The sequence below is a fragment of the Alligator mississippiensis genome, chromosome 1 (genome assembly GCF_030867095.1).
Source record: "Alligator mississippiensis isolate rAllMis1 chromosome 1, rAllMis1, whole genome shotgun sequence".
Classification (NCBI taxonomy): Eukaryota; Metazoa; Chordata; order Crocodylia; family Alligatoridae; genus Alligator; species Alligator mississippiensis.
The window spans coordinates 433840252-433858896 of NC_081824.1; the positions used below are offsets into that span (position 1 = coordinate 433840252).

Here is an 18645-nt window from a genome sequence, read left to right on the forward strand (position 1 = left end):
AGAAACTTTTCATATTTGTAAGGTGTGAGGTATTTGTTGTTTGTTTCTTTCCTAGTTATTTTCTGACCATCGGTGGCTTGCAGTAGGAGTGGTGAAGGCACAACTGTTACAGTCCTCTGCCGTGTGCCTCCTGAGAGACCATCAGAGGTCTTCAGGCATTTTTTTTATGCTGTCGTGACAGTGGCAAAGCTAGCAGTTACTGGTGGCACTCAGTTCCCCAGTATTTGCCATTTGGCAAGCTGAAGATTGTTCTGTGTGTATGCTATGCAAAGTGTACAGGGAGGCTTACAACAAAGTGGGACTGTTGTGAGGGAGTGTGGCACAGCACAGCTACCTGAAATGAAGGCTAAACCCCTGCGTTTCTGGAGCAGTGTGTTGACATTTCACTGGACTTTTCTTGAAGTGTGCTATCCAGTGCATGAAATGGAGACTGTAAAAAAAATTAGTTAGTCTGACTGCCTACTATAAACTTGATTTTTTAAAAAGGAGGGGGAACCTATTTTCAGAACTCCGTACTGTATGTATTTCTTCTTATATTGAAAGTATCGTAATGCAAAGGAGTTATGAACTAGAAACTTGCCATTTGAATAATTTTTTCTACTGCCTTCCAAAAGTAAACATTTCAAATTGACAGGGAAACCCGTCTCAGTTCAAAAAGAGCATATTCAAATACCTTGCATTTCTTTAAAGTGGTGCATAGCAAAAGCTGTGCATAACTCCACCTACCTCCACCCCAAAAGCTATTCAGATTTTCTGGAAAAGTCTTTATGACAGTGTCACTTTCTTAACTGCATCTGGTTTAAGAAACACTTAAAATAGGGGCCACTAATTAGAAAGGGCACCATGGCTACAAGGGTACAAAGCTTGGCCATGTGTCTGATCCATTATCTGCATGTGTTTGGTAATTACCTATGGTGAGACCTGTGTTTATTTCTTCCTTCTCTTAACAGTATCATATCTAGTTCTTCAGAGCAAAGGGAGGAGGGAAGAGCTTACTCTGCAACATGAATCATGAAATTGGACTCTATTTTTGTTCCAATTATTTCCACTGATTCCTTGAAAAAACTTCCTGTTCTAGTTTTTAACTCAAGGTTGGAGCAATATCTCTTTCCTGTTATGGTTTTTTCCCTTCCTCTTCTCTTTGGCCTATTTATTGCCTGTTCTCACTTTTATTCCCAGTGTTTTCTTTCGCTATTGATCATGTAGTCTCCTAGACTGAAACATACAAGGCTATGGCACTTGTGCACCTTAAAAGAAAATAGGAGAATAGTTAATCATTTAACAAGGAGATGAAACAGGTGGGATAATTTAAAAGCACATAACTGGAGGTGAGGATACTTGGATTTGATCATGGACATCCTATGTAATCTTGGTCAAGTTGCTTGACCTTACCATTTTAAACTTTAGGTTTTCCATTTGCCAAGGAGATTAATATATATTGTGAAATGTATTTCATTAGTGTCTGTGCATCACTCTGAGATTCTGGGAGAGAAGGCACTATAGAAATATGAGCTGTTTTTATTGTGGCTTTCTCCTGTCTTCTGCACTTTTGTGTCATAGCTTGCAACATGCAGTGTGCCAAAAAACAGTTGATGAATAAATCCTGCACAGTCTCTGGCATGGGAGATGCTTGAGGGCTAGGTGTTAATAAACTGCTTTAACTAGTGTCTGAGGGTGGACCTAGACTGTAATTAAACCCTAACTTTGCTCCTCCCCATGCAGTACCACACACTACGTAGGAGGTGCATCTCTGAATGGAGGCCTATGTTTTTAATGACTTCCCACATTCTTTAGAGCCTGCCTTAAATTTTTAAAATTGCCAACAATTTTTCCACTCTCCCTTCACACCTCAGCCACAGCCCAAAAGAAAAAAAACAATAAATCTTCCTTTATTATCTGCGCAGCAACAGTTAACCATTTACAAAGGTGTGTTCATTCCTGATTATTTATCTTATGGCCACTTATGGTGGCATATCAACATTTTTGCTTTACTTTAACATACCCTTTTTCCAAATAAGTGTTGACTTTTCTCACTTAAATCAAATCATTCTGATGGTCCGGAAGTGAACTTTGCCGTTACACAAATAAACTTATTTTATTTCCTTTTTAGTGGACTCATTGGCCGCAGCTGGGCGATGGTGTTTGCTTCAGGAGGCTTCAAAGTGATACTGTACGATATTGTGCAACAGCAGATAACAAGTGCCCTGGAAAACATTAGGTAGGTCACCTGACTTCTTTGACTTGTGATAAGCTGGCATCACAATAGATTTTACATTCACTTTCTTAATCTGTGAGAATATTTTTAAAGAAATGGCTGAAATGAACCTCACTTTTTAGGCTTCTAGCTTTGGGATTTTCTGAAGTGTAAAGTCAGTGTAAAGTCACTAGTTGCTTTTGTAAAAACACCTTTTCGCCCTTAAAAAAGGTTTAGAAACTTAACTTTAGTCTCCTATTGAAAACTTCAGTCACTGTCCAGCTATACATGTAGCAAATTCATAATGTAAAAAAAGAAATACAATGGAGAACTTGTTACAAAGGTAAGGTGACAACATCAACATAGAGGCTTTTGAATGGAAAGGCAGCAAAGTGTAAATACCCAATTTTCAATATGGACAGATGTTAATCAGGCAGTTTCTCAGCAGTTACTTGCAAGGATCAGTGTTCTATCTATTTATTAAAAGTCTAGAAGTGCTAACTAGTGAGACATAGGCAGACAAGGTTCCTTGGGTGAATTTGATATCTTTTATTAGACCAACCCAAATAGTTGGAGAATATATATTAAGCTTAATAACTATTCTCCAGCTATTTGGGTTGGTCTAATAAAAGATATCAAATTCACCCAAGGCACCTTGTCTGCCTATTTCCTTAGACCAACACAGCTACAACCTACACCCCTGCAACTAGTGAGACAGGAATTCTTACTAATGATGTAATTTACTGGCTGGTTATGATGAGAATTTTAAAACCTCAAGAAAGATGTTTTAAAGAGGCTAGTCATAATTTAGTCTTTATACCAGTGGAGGCATAACTAAAACTTTACACACACACGTTGTCACATTGGAGCTATGCAGACCTTAATTCTGTGTGCTTTGCTTATCACAGGGCACTTCTACAAAAGACGTTACTGCATGTTTATTTAGTACTTGCTTATACAAGAACTAAATAAATACACAGTAGCTGGAGTTACTGAGCAATAGCACCAGCAAATATTTTTTAAGTGACGCTACTGCACAGTAGCCTAATAATACTGCGCAGTAGTGTATTAGTATTGTTAGTGCTGTGATGTGCTACTGCGCAGTATTGTTAGGCTACTGTGCAGTCAGCATCTTGTGTAGATGCACCGACAGAAACCATGAGCCAGATGTTCCACCTCAAGATAAAAAGTAGTTCCTTCCATGGTGAAGTGTAGGCTGAGCTGACACAGCTGTGGGAAAAGTAAGTAGTCCTCAAAAAGAGTTGTAGCTGAATACTCCTCAGGCAGCCCAGTATGAACAGGGTCCACAACAGAGAAAATGTGTTCGGTGACTCCTCTGAGGCCAGAGCTGTTGCAGATTCTTTTACTCTGTGCTTTTTAGGACATGCCTGTCTATCACAGAGACCTAACTGGCTAGTGCTGTGCCTGGGGTTGCAGTGGCATATGGTGTGGGCAGTGATCAGAGGTTTGCTTCTGCTAGGGGACATGTTGCCTCTCTTTGCTGTCGATGTGCATGATGAGTGGACAAAAAGCCTACTCTTAGTGAGGTTTGTGATGTAGCTTCACACTTGCTGGTGAGACCATATATTCTGCAATCATTAGAGGTGCACCAGTACATCGGTCCAATTTTGGATCAGCACTGATATAAAGAAAATTGACTGTATCGGAAATCGGCCTGATGTGGCCGATTAATTTGGCTGATAAATGCCCGTGCATGCACACAGCTGCGGTGAAGCATGTAGGCAGCAAGGAGCACAGCCCAGCAGCTTGGTGAGCTGTGTCCAGCTGGTAAGTCTGTTCTGGTGGAAGAGGAGGGGGGAGGGAAGGGGTGTAGGGGGGGAAGATCACAGTCCCTGCTATGAGGGAGTGGAGCTGGGGCTGGGGCAGGTGCTGATCAGCTGGAGCTGCAGCTTGTCTGGGGGGCGTGGGGAAGGAGGGTGGCTCCCGCCACTCTGTGCACCCCAGGAGGGCATGGGGGGTGGGGTGGCGTGTGCCCCTGGATCTGCTTGGGGCGTGGGGGTGGGCTGCCACTGGAGGCAGCTGCCACTAGGGCCGGGACTCTTCCCAGCGTGTGGGGATTGGGCTGGAGCTGTGTTCAGGGCAGGTGGCGGTGGCACTGGGAGGGGAGACTATCCAGGGGGCTATGGCAAGTTTTGCCCCCCGTAGCCCTGCTTCCCAGTGCTGGTGCTGCCCACCCAGCCCCCTCCAGGAAGGGCCTGGTGCAACCCTAGCCCCAGCCCAAACCCGCAGCCCAACCCACCCTGTGCAGTTCTGGGGTTACACACCCCCTCCTGTGCTCTCCTGGGGTGCACGTAGCAGTGGGGGCTACTCCTCCCCACCCCACGCCCCCCGGACAAGTTGTGGCTCCGTCCGGCACCCTGCCCTGCCTCAGCTGGGCAAGTGCCTGCCCCAGCCCCACTCCTCCCTCACCTCAGGGGCCTTGATCTGCATCCCCCTTTCCCTTCCACCACAACTGACTTACCAGCTGGACGCAGCTCTTCAAGCTTCAGGGCTGTGTATTGGAAATTGGATCCATATCGGCCAATATGCCTCCTTTAAAAATTGGCATTCAGTATCAGCCCCCAAAATCTCTATCGATGCACTCCTAGTTACCATAACTATTTCATGGCTTCTTGCAGCACTGTTTGATGCTATGGACGAGGCTGGAGCTATTTCTTCATCCCTTCCCTGTCTCTCTTTGTCATCTCTGTGGCAATATCTACCTCAGATTTCTCCTGCTTCCCCATTGGCCATTTGGAGCAATGAGGAGGGAACCTAGCATTTCTGATCCTTTTTATTTGATTTTATTTTCTTTGTCTGTGCTCCCATGTGGTTCAGTGTCTCTTAGTTAGAACTCCTCCTTCTACAGAATTGTTAGGCTGAGTGAGTGGCATGTTTACAAAACCAAGCAACATCCGTTTTCAGAGCTGCAGAATCCCAGCTCATGGAATTAGGGTCACAAGTTTGGGACCTGTGGTATCTGTCATTTACCTACAGGACCTAGAGGTAATGGGCTATCTACAGGACCATCAGAAAAAGCAAGAGTGATGTGCTGACCACACTGACTTCCTTGACTTTAATGGAGTCAGGACTTCACACAAGGACTTCAGGGTTAGAAATGAGAAGCTTATAGGATGAATGACAGAGAAGACGAGTTAGGGGTGTGTGTGTGTGCTTGTGTGCATGTGTTTGGGTTTTTTTAAGTCCCTTTCCTGTAAGACTTGGTCTTCAAGGTACTCTGACATGAAAGGCAACACCGTTCAAAATGCTATTTTGTATATAACCTGTACATATATAATTAGAACTTATGAAACCACCTGGTGTAGCGTATTTTTAATCAAAGCAAATAGCTTAATGAGTTACAGGTAAGCACTATGTAGTTAGGATGGAGAACAAGTAATACAGGTATGTCAGCTGGCAGGTTTCCTGATTAAAATGTGCATTTTTAGCATAATAGCTCTTACTGTGTTGAGTTTATAGAAGACTCCCTGCTGTAAATCATGCTGAGTTACTGATGTGGCTTATCTTGTATAGCAAGGTCATCAAACCCACCTTTGGACCTGGAAGGGATCTGGACAGTAGGGCTTCTTGCTGGCTGGATCCAACCTGGGGCATGAAAGTTGTTGCAGTGGCCACAGCAGCAGTGTGGGGTCCCACAGTATCAGCCATGCAGGGTCCAGCTGTGGCCAGAATGCAGGGTCCCATGGGGGCAGTGGAGGGTCTGGTTATGGGGGCACTGTAGGGTCCAGCAGCAGATGGAGCACAGGGTCTGGTGGGGACACAGTGGAGGATCCAGCAGGAGTGGGGGCAAAAGGAGCTCGGTGTCTGGTGGGGGTAGAGGCATACAGTGCAGGATCTGATGGCAGTGGAGGCCAGTGCAGTGTCTGGCAGGGGTGGGAGTGGCAGAGCAAGCTTAGTCTCAGCAAGTCTAGCATAGCAAGCATAGCATAGCAAGTCTAGCATAGCAAGCTTGGCTTACTGCTGATAGCTATACCCAGTGGTGCCAAAGAGTCCAACTTTTGGTGTCTTCTAGTAGCCTGTGGGCTGGATAGAGAGGCTCCATGACCCAAAGTTAACCTGCAAGCTATATGGTTGACAGCCCTGCTGTACATCTATAGACCAGAGGCATTTCTGAGACTAGTTAAACTCAGGACACCTCTCCACAACTTTTGAATTTGGTGGTACCCCTAACGAGAACCACTGTGGTGCTGCCTCAGCTTATCTCAGTGTTTCTCAACAGGGGTGGTGCTGCTGTCACTGCCTCAGACAGGGTGCCCCATGTGCCTTGTGCACAGCCTGACCAGAAAAGACTGTAACATACATATACTCCTCATACATTACCTCATAAGCTGAAAGCTGGAAGAAACACCTGCTCTTGCCTCAGCCCTTCTTGGTCCAGTTTGGGAGATGCCATGCAGGGTTGGACTGGGAAGGGCCAAGACAAAGCAGTCAGAAACACCTGCTCTTAGGCTGATCAGATAACCCTAATGGAGGCAGAAGCATGTGTGTACCACAGCCCTTCCTCGTCTGACTACATCATGTATGTGGGGAACTTTTACTTGGGTGTGGCAGTGGTACCCATGCCACAGCACCTTTGAAAGGTTCTTGTAGTGCCTGTCACCCTTGTTGAGAATCACTAATCTATCTCTGTTTTTGGATGTAGATGTAGGGCTTGATCCTCTCGCTGCATGATAGTTCCCCCAAGGAAGAAAGGAAAGGAGCAGCTGTTATATGCGTTTCCTGCAAAACAAAGATGCCTACTTCTGCTTTATAAAACTAGTGCTATTAGATCTCCTTATCTCCCTTTATGATAGTTTAGAAAAAAACCCCTTTGGGACGATACTAGGATTTAACATTTTACATGGACTTGTTCCACTATAGCCATTGTATCAAACATCTATTCATCCATGTGGCAGTAAATTAATGTATGTAACTGCTTAAAAACAATTGGAAGAAATTTGAATGTTTTGGAAGAATAGAGTTCCCAGATCATCCTTTTTACCATGGGCCAGTGGTTTTTAAGGAATGACTTCAGCTGCCACATTATTTTTGAAAGGGGGAGGTATTATTAATCATTACTTAATTTTTAGTATGATTAGACGGGAAACTGAGAGAACTAGGTTGAAAACACTTCAGGGATTTCACAAATCTTCCATAACTGAGTTTAGTTCCATGTATGTATGTGCAAAATAGACATTTCCATCTTGGTTGTCTGTGACGGGAGAGGAGATTGAAGGGAAAGTAGGATATCAATAAAGTTGACTCAGTAACAGTATTAGTAACTGAAATTTTAAAATACTGGTATACCTTGTGGGAAGTGTTTTGAATAACAGATTACTTGTATGCCAAGAAATAATTGATAGACTCATGAAACCTGAGGCTACAGTAAGAAGTGTTGAAACTTGGTGTTGTTAGTGGAGAGAACACACGCAGCAGACCCCAAAAACAGGGATAAGTTTACTAAAACATAACTATGCATGACAGATTTTCTACCCATCTAACTGTTGACAAGCACAGGGAAGTTAAAGCCCTGACACAGCAAGTGGGAAGTGGAGGGATGCTTTAAAAACAACATGCACCCAGTTAGAACTAATACTAGGAGCTGTCTTATTGAAGACTTGCTATGATAGGACACCCTAGAACTGCTCTGTTGATGGGAATTAATGAACAGTTCTAAAGCATAGTGCTTGCTAAAGTCTCCTGAACTCTGTATTAACTTGAACTTTTTGCCATTCATTAAATTCCTTTCCTGCAAGTAATAGCCTTTTTGGTTTATGAGTACAGTATGCTAAAGTTTAAAGTTAGGGGAGTTAGAAGAAAAAATAAGTACCTTTTTCCTGATTTAATCCTACAACTTGCTTGTGCTGACATGCATTTCCCCAACTCACCCTTAGGTCACTGATTCATGTGTTCTATACAAAAAAATTTGTTTTACATTATTGGAAAAAATGAATTGTGCGGGGGAAATAGGTACACTGTTTTAAGAAGCTGTCTGAAATAAAAATATAGGCATAATGATCTGTGTTCTTGCAGAAGGGAACTCTCCTAATGTGGCCAACTCTTGCAAAATTGTACTCTGACTGCTTCTTAATGATATAGAGGCAAGATAAAGTAATAGATATACAACCAATTCCTATTCGTCTAATTCATTGATATTAGTGTCCAGACAAATTTGATCAATTTTATCATCACTCAAGATACTACTGCAGTTTTGTTGTACTGATTTTATGCTTTTGATTTTCTTTGAAAAGCATTGACAAAATAAAAAATGTTTCCTTGCATTTGTTCCTTTCCCCCCACTCCTTCCTCCATTCTCCAAATCCAAATAAGTAGAGAGCTTTCTGAGATCCCATAGGAAACATAGTTTGCTCTCCAGGGCTGTTCCTTTGACTTCCTCCAGTCCTCTAAATCCTTGAAGGGGCATGACACTGAGAAATGTAACTCTGACTCCTGATGCTGTTGAACACTGCTTTAGCTGCTGCTGCTATTCTTGCTGTATGCTAGCCAGCAAGCATCTCCTGGGAAATTCCTTGGAGAGGAGTCCTCTGCAGGTGCTCTGGAAAGAGCTAGTGTGAGAATTGAGATATCCATGTTGGCATTGCCATGATTTATGATGAGAAATTTTAAACAGTAGTCATTCTTCATATGTTTGGGGTTGTCTTATGGGAAGTGAGTGCTGCTTCAAACCTGTACTATTTGGGGACTTATTATCTTGAGGAAAAGAAAAGATAGCATTAGTAGAAAAATCCCCCTCCTCTAACTAAAATTTTAGAAGATACAAAATAGAAAACTATTAAAACCAGTACCTGAACACTATTCTTACTTAATTGGGTTGGTTGTTTTGTGCCCCAGAACATAATCCATTTGACAAACTAGTAAAGTAAATATTGATCATTAGCAACAGAATTTTTGTGGTAATACAACGTTCTCTTTAAAAACATAATTGTTTTCTTGGGTCAGACTGCAGATCCATCTATCCCAGTGTCCTGTCTGACAGTGACAACTAGATGCTTTAGAGCAAGGGTGTCAAAGATACAGCCCACAGGCTGGATCTGACCTGTGGAGCCCTGTCATCCAGGCCCCAGTGTGTTTCTGGGTCTGTTGACCCATGCCATACACAAGACTTGTGCTGGACCAGCCCCATGTATGGCCCAGGATGCACAGTGCCCGCTGCAATTAGTCTAGGATGCACACCATACATGATACCTGCTTCAGCCAGTTCAGGATTCATGCTGGATACTGTGTCTCCAGGTACCCTATGCAACGTGAATCCTGGAGCAGGCACCGTGTGCACAGAATTTGTCATGCTGGCAAGGTAGGGAGGCGGGAAGGTGTGGGGAGAAGTGAGCACTATAGAAAGGAAGGACAGGCTACAACTAGATCTGGACAGGTTACAGGGGTGGGTGGATGAGAACAGGATGGGATTCAATACTGACAAGTGCAAGGTACTGCACCTAGAGAGAGAGAACCAGCAGCATAGCTATAGGCTGGCGAACTCCCTTCTCGTCAGCACAGAGGCAGAAAGGGATCTTGGAGTCACTATGGATTCCAAGATGAACATGGGCCGCCAATATGAGGACGTAGTCAGTAGGGCTAACCACACCTTGTCATGCATCCATAGATGCATCAGGAGCAGGTCCAAGGTGGTGATCCTTCCCCTCTATGCGACATTGGTCAGGCCACAGTTGGAGTACTGCATCCAGTTCCGGGCACTGCACTTCAGGAGGGATGTGGACAGCATTGAGAGGGTCCAAAGGAAGGCCACTGGCATGATCAGGGGGCAGCAGGACAGGCCCTACGAGGAGAGGCTACGGGACCTGAATCTGTTCAGCCTCCACAAGAGAAAGCTGAGAGGGGATCTGGTGGCCGTCTGTAAACTTAACCAGGGGGGACCAGCGTGAAATGGGAGAGACCCTGTTTCCCTGATCACTACCAGGAGCAATAGCCACAAGTTGACTGAGAGTAGGTTCAGGCTAGAGATCAGGAAGCACTACTTCACAGTCAGAGCAGCTAGCATCTAGAACCAACTTCCAAGGGAAGTGGTGCTCACTCCTACCCTGGAGGTCTTCAAAAGGAGGCTAAATAATCACCTAGCTGGGGTCATTTGACCCTAGCATTCTTTCCTGCCCATGGTAAGGGGTCAGACTTGATGATCTGCTCGGGTCCCTTCCTACCCTACCAACTGTGAAGGGGTCCATGGATCCTATTTGGCCAGTGGACCACTCCCATGGACACTCCTGCTTTAGAGGAAGAGGATAAGAAACAGGGCATGAGTAAAGTGATATTGTGTTGTACCCTCTCACTTGTGTTGCAATGCCAGAATGTTTTCACCTTTTGGAGAGCAGCTGAAAATACTAAATGCTTGTGGTAAAGCACAGAGAGTGATATCAAATTTCTTAATCCTTTATAATGGACATACATTTTGTTTAAACAGAGCTATTTTGATCCTTATCTTCAGATTATTTCAGGAGTCTCTTGGCTTTGTCATGGAACAAATGCGCAAGCATAGAATTAGCATTTTTCTGTAATGCTTCTGAAAAGTTGCTGAGCTCTGTCATAGTTTGCCTGTCTCCAGGTAGAGAAGAAAGAACAGTAGGAAAGTATTAAAGAGATGTATAGTACTAGAGGTGCACTGATACATCGGTTCAATATTGGATCAGCATTGATATAAAGAAAATTGTTCATATCAGAAATTGGCTTGATGTGGGCAATAATTTGGCTGCTAAATGCCCATGAGTGCACGTAGCTGCAGCGCAGCGCCTAGGCAGAGAAGCTTGGAGAGCTGTGTGCAGCTGGTAAGTCTGGTGTGATGGAAGGGGAGGGGGAGGGAAGGGACTGGTGGGGGCAGATCAAGGCCCCCGCAGTGAGGGAGTAGTGGGGCTGAGGCAGGGACTGGGGCAAGCGCTGCTCAGCTGGGGTGGAGCAGGAGCGGGACAGAGCTGCAGCTCATCTTGGGTCTGTGGGGAGGGTGGCTCCTGTTGCTACGTGCTGCTTGCCAGACCAGCGGCTCCCGGACACTTGCCTGCTTATCCAGCAGCTCCCGCTGCTGCTCCCGAAGCTCATCTGGGAAGGCATGGGGGGGAATGCCCCCAAATCTGCGCAGGGCGGGGCAGGCCGGGCCGGAAAGATCTGGAGGCATGTGTTTCCCCCCCTGCCCCATGCCCTCCTTGACGAGCGGTGGGAGCAGTGGCAGGAGCCGCTGGACCAGTGGTGCGCAGCAGCAGGAGCCAACACCCCCCACCCTGCACCCCCTGGACAAGCCTCAGCTCCATCCTGTGCCTGCCTTGCCCTGCCCTAGCTGAGCAACACTTGCTCCAGCCCCACTCCTCCCTCCTGAGAGGACCATGATCTGCCTCTCCACACCCCTTCCCTCCCCCCTCCCCTTCTACCACACCAGACTTACCAGCTGCACGCAGCTTTCCAAGCTGCTGGGCTGGTACGGAAATTGGATCGGTATCAGCTGATGTGCTACTTCTTAAAAATTGGCTATCAGTATTAGCTCCAAAAATCTCTTATCTGTGCACCCTAAGGAATATTTAGTACATTGAAGAAGCAAAAAAACAAATTATTTGAAGTAATGGTGGTGATTGCTAGTATCAAGGGGAGGAAGTTTAGGGCCCAAGATTGAATTTAGGTCTCTCCATTGCCACATCTCTGCCTTGACCTTCTGTGCAACCTAAGGAACTTAGAATCATAGAAAATTAAGGTTGGACGGGACCTCAGGAAGTCATCTAGTCTAACCGCTTGCCCAAAGCAGGATCATTCCCAACTAGATCATCCCAGCCAAGGCTTTGTCTACCCAGGTCTTAAACCTCTAAGGATGGAGATTCTACAACTTCTCTGAGTAACCTGTTCCAGTGCTTTACTAACCACCTAGTGAGATAAGGGGTTTTTTTCCCCTAGTAATTACCTAAACTTCCCGTGCTGCAACTTGACTTGAGACCATTGCTCCTTGTTCTATTATCTGCCACCACTGAGAACAGTCTAGCTCCATCCTCTTTGGAACCACCCTTCAGGTAGTTGAAGGCTGCAATTAAATCCCCCCCCAGGCTTCTCTTCTCCAGACTAAATGAGTCCAGTTCCCTCAGTCTCTCCTCTAAAATCATATGTCCTAGTCCTCTAACCATTTTTGTTGCCCTCTGCTGGACTCTTTACCAAGTTGTCCACATCCTTTCTGTAGACTGGGGGGGACAGGACACTGGACACTGCACTCCAGATGTAGCTTCACTAGTGTTAAATAGAGGGGAATAATTAGGGATCTACCTTATTTGCAATTTTGCATTTTTCTCAGAAACCACGGAAAGAAACCAGTTTCTGTGAGCCCTGTGAAAATGGTTATCTCCACAATTTTGGCACGGAATTGCCAGGAAAAACAAACTTAGTAAAAATAAAATGCGACTTCTGGAAGCGGCTGCGGCCGCTTCTGGGAGCGCCACAGCACTCCACTCCTTGGCCAGCGCTTGCGGGGGAGGGGGCGGGCGGCAAGTGTGGCTCGTCAGGAGGTGCACCGGTGCTCTCAGAGGTGCATGTGCACCCCCGGGCACCCCCTACACGTTGCCACTGACAGTCAGGTTGGTCAGGCATGACTTGCCCTTGGTGAATCCATGCTGACTGTCCCTAATCACCTTCTCCTCCAAGTGCTTAGAAATGGATTCCTGGAAGACCTGCTCCATGATTTTTCTAGGGACTGAGGTGAAGTTGGCTAGTCTGTACTGGATCCTCCTCCTTCCCTTTCTTAAAGGTGGGCACTGTATTTTCCTTTTCCCAGTCATCTGGGACCTCTCCTGATTGCCGTGAGTCTTCAAAGATAATGGCCAGTGGCTCTGTAATCACATCAGCCAACTCCCTCAGCACCTACGGATGCACTGCATCGGGCCCCATGGACGTGTACACATCCAGCTATTCTAAATAGTTCCTAACTTGTTCTTTTGCCACTGTTGGCTGCTCACCTTCTCCCCAAACTGTGTTCCAGGTGCACTAATCTGGTAGTTGCCCTTGCCAGTGAAGACTGAGGTATAAACAGGCATTGAGTACTTTGGCCTTTTCCTCATCATTTGGCACCAAGTTGCTTCCCATGTTCAGTAAGGGACCCACGCTTTCCCTGATCTTCCTCTTGTTGATGACATACTTCTTACCCTTCATGTCCCTTGCTAGCTACAACTTCAATTATGCTTTGGCCTTCCTGATTTTATCTCTGTACACCCAAGCAATACTTTTATACTCCTCCCCAGTAGTTTGTCCAAGTTCCCACTTCTTGTAAGCTTCCTTTTGTGACATTTCTGTTACTTTTCCATATTCTTTGTATTAAATTTGAGTTAAATCCTGGATTGACCCTGGTTGTTGTTCATGTAACACCTATCACAAGGGAGCTTTGATCTTTGTCGGGGTCTCTAGACAATAGTGGTAGACAGATAAAAATTGTTTCAGATGTTGCTTTAGTGAATTCTCTCTGTGCTAATAAATTCTAGTAACAATTTTTTTCTTTAACTAGATCTGCTCTTTTGAAATGTAGATTAGGCCAGTGAGTGTTTCAGCTTCCAAAAAGCAAGGTTAGTTTATGGATTTCCTAAGCAGTTAAATTGAGATTGTGCCAAAACACACCCTGGTTTACCTTCTGTCTATCTTTCTGACAAACTGAAACTGATACATTATCCTTCATCTCAGTAAGCTGTTCATGTTGAGAACTGTTTGCCTATTAAAAGATGCTCTTTGCTGCATAGCACCCTCTGCTGCCTTGTATTTATATTGCAGGCAGCGGCTAGCTGGATGGAGCTGGTTTAGCTGTGGCAGGGAGGGGGGGAGCGGGCCCAGACCCCAAGCAGCAGGAGGGAAGGGGGGAGGGGGCCCAGACGAGGAGGGGCATGGGCTGCATCCCTGCCTGCTCTTCTCCTCCCCCTACCCTGTCATTCTTGATGGACAATTGGCTAGTATAAATATGTTGACCAGAAAAGAAAGATCAAGGAAGCTGTGGGTCCATTTTTAAATAGGCAGTGTGAATTCTTAATAGAAGATGCCAGGAAAACTTCTTTGCATCAGTTTTTACAAAACATTAGGCTGCAACCAGACAGCTAATAAAGACTGTTTGGTTAGGGAAGGTGACAAGCTGAGGGATGAGGTAACAGAAGAAAGCCAGAGCTTTAGATGGGTCTGAATGAATTCAAGTCAGCAGGGTGATAAACTGCACCTCAGAGTATTGAAGCATCTGGCAGAGGAAATAGGTAAGGTACTAGAGGACTGGGAAAGAGCTGCCTTTACATGTGCTTGGGTATGTGTGTGGGGGGTGAGGGGGGTGTATTTTAATTAGAGCAGTTCCTAAAGAAATGCTCTAATTTAAAATGCCTTACCCACACATTTAAAATTGGCTGTGGGATGCTTTATTTAAACCTCATTTGATGAAGTTTACATAAAGTGCCCCCGTAGCCATTTTAAAACATACAGGGGCTTATATGCATGATGGTAAGGCCATGCTGGAGCGTTCTAATTAGAATATGGAGCTGACTTGATTAATCTAAAAATGTGATTTCAAAAAGGGGAAAAAGGAGGACCGGGGCAATACTGAACAGTTAACTTCACCTCAGTATTTAGGATATGTTCCAGTAACTTCCCAAGGTAATCCATTTTTAAGCAGTAGAAGCAGCAAAGACTGATTATGAGCAGCCAGTGTGAATTTACTATGAATAAATTGTGCCAAACAAACTAGATTTACTTCTTTGACAAGATAACTTGTTGGGTGGAAGAAGAGAATGCAGTTGATAGTGTATTTGGTCTTCAGCTTGTGACAGAGTCCTACTTGACCTACTTACAATCAAACTGGAGAAATGTGAGCTAGACAAAACTACTATAAGATGGGTAAACAACTGACTCAGTAGCTGCAAGCAAGGGGTAATAAATCTTCTTCACTATTAGAACAGCAAGGCAGTGCAATAGTTTTTCTCCTCCTCCCCGCCACCTCCCCCAGAAGACGGTGTGTCTGTTTCTTGCTGGACTCTGCTGTTGCAGCAGAAAGCAGAACGTGCCCCCCTTCACAATCCCCACATTGTGCTGGAGGAAAACACAGGCTGACAACTGGCTGGCCCAGACTGCCCATCAGGGCTGCCCTATGTACTGCTGCCATCTGTTGTTAGGCGTACTAAGGGAGCCTGCAGAGTATCTAATGCTATAAAAGCCTAAGTCTGTCTGTCTGTCCATAGTGCTTTATTTGCACTCTGATTGGCTGATGGAAACAGACAATTGGAGTGCTCTGAGCATGGGGGAGCGCCGTCATGATTCCGAAGTGGTGCTGAGGACCAGACGGGGTGGGGGAGCTGAGGCCAGTGGTGCTGCAAGAGGCAGAACAGTGTCAGCATGGGATGTTAGGTGGCAGCACTGCATCCCAGCCCCCTTCCTCCCCCCCCCCCGGTCATTCTTGACAGGCAGTTGGCTAGTGCTAGATTATGTACACAGCCCTGTCACCCCTCTGCTGCAGTATTAGCACTGCAAGCTCTCCAGTCTTCAGGGCCTCAACATTTGAATATCTGTACATGGGGCTTTGAGTAAGTTTTTCTACCAGGAGAACAAAACTCGGAGAATTCTCTTGGATTATTTGAATGTTTGTGCACAACTTTAGATAAGCTTCTGAGTATCACAGTATCTTCCTCACCCACAACAACTTTTGCCTTTAAGTATTTATCTCCGATGAGAGTAGGGATGTGAATGGTTAAATGTTTACATGTTGATAACTAATAATATCTCACCAGTTATCATTTAGCATGGGGTGGGGAGCAGTTCAGTAGAGAAGAGTGGGGGAAAGGGAAACGGTGCAATGTCTCTGAAGGAGGCAGGGCAGGCAAGAAGGAAGGAGGGAGGAGCAAGAAGGGGGAGGAGGGACTAGTACCTAGTAATGTGGGGAGCCAAGAGGGGCCTGGTCCTTCTTGCGGCAGCACAGGCCTGGCCCTTTCCCTGATGTCCACTCTGAGGTGTGCATGCACCTGCCACCAGCAATGAGCTCAACTGGGGCTCCATGGACCCCAGTGTAGCTGCTTGCAGCCTCCCTGCTGCCTACCACAAGCAGCCTGGGTTCTGTGGTTGGCAGCGGGGGCCTACCTGGAGTCCAGGCTGCTTGCGGCAGGTAGTGGGGAGGCTTCAAGCAGCTGCGCTGGTTTGTGGAGCCCCGGCCTAGCTCATTGCCAGTGGCTGGTGCAAGTGTACCTTGGGATGGATGGCAGGGAAACTGCGAGGGGCACGATTCTTCTTGTGGCAGTATATCCCTGGCTCCTTCCCCATCATCTGCCCCGAGGCACAGGTGTGCCTGCTGCCAGCAATGAGTCAGGCTAGGGCTCTGTGCACCCTGAAGCTCCTGCTCCTGGGCAGCTGGACACCAGTGGCAGCAGTGGGCAAGGGGCTTTCCCAGCTTGCTGCTGCCACCAGCTTGTGGCTGCCTGGGGCTGGGAATGGCTGCAGGCACAGCAGCAAACCTCACCACAGTCCCATAAAGCCATGGGCTACTTCAGCAGGTGAGGCGCTTTCCCAGCCCACTGCTGCCACCCAGAGAACAAGTGAGTACAGGTAGGGGCCGATCCCAGCTGAATACATGTTACTGGTTAACTGTTTAACTGATAACATTAGGGGAGTTTAAAAGGGTACTTACTTAATTGCTATTTACATCCCTAGATAAGAGGCAGAGCTATTTAGCCTGTCTGCTGCTGTGAGGCTGCTGATTCAGGAGATAACACACATGCAGTGCACAGCATACTTTGACATAGTGCTGAGTGGGATAGGAAGTATAGTTGTATACTGAGACTTTCCGGGCTGCTTTGTCTCTTGGTATCCTACCCGACAGGTTGAGGATGAACCAGAAGCTGGAAGTTGTGGCTGAGCTAGGAGTCTTGGTTTTTGGGAGATGGACTGCTGATTCCTTAAAACAGTCTATCTTGCAAGATGTGGGGGTGCCAGAAGCTTGGATGTCCTGGCTTGCATTAGAATTGGATCTCTTGAGCTCCTGGCTTCCTTTTGGAATGCCTCTCCAGCTGCCTTCTGAGCTTTGGGGATCCCCGATGTGACAGACCACCAGGCACCTGGCAGTGGAGCCTGGGCGCTTGGAGCTTTTAAGCTCTCTGCTGTCTATCCCTACCAGACAGCTTCTGAAGAGACAGTAGCTTGGAAGTCTGGACTCCCCAGCAGCCAGGTTGAACTGTTGAGGAGCCAGGCAGACGAGCTGGCAGAGAGCCAGGCAGGTTTGAAAACATGCCTGAGTTCTGTTAAAACTCTGAAATCAAACTGTCCCTATGAAACGCTTTGATTATGACAAAATGGCATTCTCTGAAAAACATTCCATCAGAGAATTTTTGGCCGTTCTAAGTTTCAGGAGTTGGAAAGGGCTGAATTCAGTGCCTGTTTGGCCTGCAGAACATAAATGTGAAAACTTATGAACAGGAGAAAAGTTTCAGTCCTTATATAAAATTAGGATCTTTAATATGCTGAATTCCTCCCCAAAACTCCCTTAAGTCAAACTGACTTAAAAAATGTTGTGCCCCTTCCAAGTTTCTGGTTTTGTTCTTTCACAAAAAGAATGAATTATAGGATTCAATTTGTAATACTGCCACCTGAGACCCAATAGGAATGTCATTGTCTGTCTGTTTATCCAGACTTGCACAGCACTTCTTAGAGTAGAAGCTAAAAATTGCTGTAATTGATCCATTTTTATCTCTCATTCTTGGCACTGTAGGGTATGATATAATAAGGCTTTCCTAGAGATAGTCACAACAATTACTTGAATCTATTTTAAAGAAAAGGCTAAAATCAGTAGGAAAAGAGCTATTAAAAATGACAAGCCAGAGTACAGATAAACATCTGGTACATTCCAGGTCAGAAGTGGCTTCATGCTTTTCTACCCCCAAGACATAGTTTGCTCCATTTTGTTCATTTGGTTCAGCCATCAGTTAATATACCTTTTAAAGTGAGGGAATAAGATTGATAACAAATCCCTTATTGCAGGGGTGGTCAACCTACCACATGAATGCCAGAAGTGGCATAGGCAGCCTGTATGTGGCAGGTAGCAGATTGGGAAGGGGATAGACAGCACAGTGGTAAATAGGACAGGGAGCATAAAGCAGAGCATCCAGTCAGGTAGGGAGCACAAGGCAGGAAGCAGAAAGGAGAGCAGCAGCTTGGTCAGGGAACAGATACAGAATCGTAGAAAATGAGGGTTGGAAGGGACCTCAAGGGGGCTAGTCCAACCCAACTTCCTGGTCAAAGCAGGAACATCCCTAACTAGAGCATTCCAGCCAGGGCTTTGTCAAGCTGGGTCTTAACCTCCAAGGATGGAGATTCCACCACCTCTCTAGATAACCTGTTCCAGTGTTTCACCACTCTCCTAGTGAGAGTTTTTTCCTAATACCCAACTTAAATTTCCCTTGCTGCAACTTGAGACCATTGCTCCTTGTTCTGTCATCTGCTACCACTGCAAACAGAAC

At 45.7% G+C, this 18645-nt stretch overlaps 2 protein-coding genes across 5 annotated transcripts in view; one reads left to right on the forward strand and one right to left on the reverse strand.

The window, feature by feature from the left end:
- Window positions 1-18645, reverse strand: part of IFT88 (intraflagellar transport 88) — a 131837-nt gene that overhangs the window by 103834 nt on the left and 9358 nt on the right. The window lies entirely within an intron of this gene.
- The window catches only part of CRYL1 (crystallin lambda 1), a 97042-nt gene that overhangs the window by 706 nt on the left and 77691 nt on the right, over window positions 1-18645 (forward strand). For 2 of the 3 annotated variants that reach the window (XM_006267734.4, XM_019481971.2), the window contains exon 2: window positions 2111-2218. In XM_006267734.4, coding sequence (XP_006267796.2) covers window positions 2111-2218 — 108 coding nt within the window. Of the gene's footprint in view, window positions 1-996; window positions 1092-2110; window positions 2219-18645 lie in introns of those variants that run through there. The other variant, XM_019481970.2, reaches the window with a different exon arrangement.